The sequence below is a fragment of the Rhagoletis pomonella genome, unplaced genomic scaffold, assembly GCF_013731165.1.
Source record: "Rhagoletis pomonella isolate Grant_MI unplaced genomic scaffold, Rhpom_1.0 Rhpom_scaffold_00046, whole genome shotgun sequence".
In the NCBI taxonomy this organism is placed as follows: domain Eukaryota; kingdom Metazoa; phylum Arthropoda; class Insecta; order Diptera; family Tephritidae; genus Rhagoletis; species Rhagoletis pomonella.
The window spans coordinates 141,626-142,903 of NW_023458600.1; the positions used below are offsets into that span (position 1 = coordinate 141,626).

Genomic DNA, 1,278 nt, shown 5'->3' on the forward strand with positions numbered 1-1,278 from the left:
GATAAAAACATGTACATAAATTGGTCATTCGTTAAGGATTTTCTCACCGCTTTTCAACCAATCTCTAAGTGCACCCTAAAACTTCAAAATGAGCAGTATATTATAGGAGATTTCTTCAGGGATTGGCTTACTTGCGAACTAGAGCTTGCAGACCTGGTCCCAGACAATATTTATGCAGATTCCCTCCTAAATGCGATGAAAATAAGAAAAAATGTCCTTTTAGAATATAAGGCTTTCGTCGCTGCTCTATATCTAGATCCAAGATTTAATTTTGAAGAAACACCTCTCTCTGAGCAAAAGGATGTTGCAATGGTAAGCCAACTGAAATTTATTTCAACATTCATTATCTTGATATTATATTTCGTTCAATTAATTTATGGTTTACTTTGAATTTTTTATATCTTTATAATTGTGAGATACTAATCCAGTTATTTTAATTTTTCCTACTCTTTTACAGGATCACTTAATAAGGACTTACGAAATGATCCAGAATATTGAAAATCCATCAGAATATGAGAATGATTGCACTTCTGGAGTTGTACCACATACAACACAGGACAATGAACTTCCAAGCACATCGAAAGGGGCGTACCATAAGTTAACGCTTCACGTACGGTCATTGGCAAAATCGCAAAGTGCAACGAGACCAATCGTAAAACCTGACATCAAACAAAAGCTGGTTAATCTCTGTGTATAAGAAATGGAACCGTTCGACACAAATGTCCTGGAATACTGGAGATAATTTTATCGGAATGAGTGTGAGATGTTGAAGTTAGCGGAGGTTGTATTAGCAGTACCAGCAACACAAGTTTCTGTTGAGCGGGCTTTCGGCGCACTTTCTACAATACTCACTAAGTTACGTACAAAATTGTCAAAAAATCGTTATCGAATCTATTGATAACAAAATTAAATTTTGATATTCTCCACTTCTCAAAATTAGAAATTGAAGAAAATAAATAGATAAAATAATGCGATGTAATAATTTGCTTCATTTATATATATATATCTGTGTTCATATGGAATAGTAGCTTATGTCGAAAGGTTGGCTTTAGTATAATGCGGCATTCGCATCATACGATTTATATTTTCTAAAAAAAATCTAAGAGGCTGCTCTGTAATACGATTCGAAGAAGAAATGCGATGCAATAGGCAATTACCACTGTGGGAAGACTCTTATAATACTTCTACCAATGACGACAATGCATATGTATATGTATACGTGCAATTATAGCGTAATTCCTTAGAAAAGCGAAAAAACATCTTCCATACAACGCCCTA

At 34.4% G+C, this 1,278-nt stretch overlaps 1 protein-coding gene across 1 annotated transcript; it reads left to right on the forward strand.

Moving 5' to 3' along the window:
- The first annotated feature begins 8 nt into the window (after nt 1-8).
- On the forward strand, nt 9-983 carry LOC118749777. The gene is made up of 2 exons (XM_036484554.1): nt 9-312; nt 458-983. Exons 1-2 carry the CDS (start codon nt 10-12, stop codon nt 695-697), a joined length of 543 nt encoding a protein of 180 aa, XP_036340447.1. The 5' UTR covers nt 9; the 3' UTR covers nt 698-983.
- Nucleotides 984-1,278: the final 295 nt, after the last annotated feature.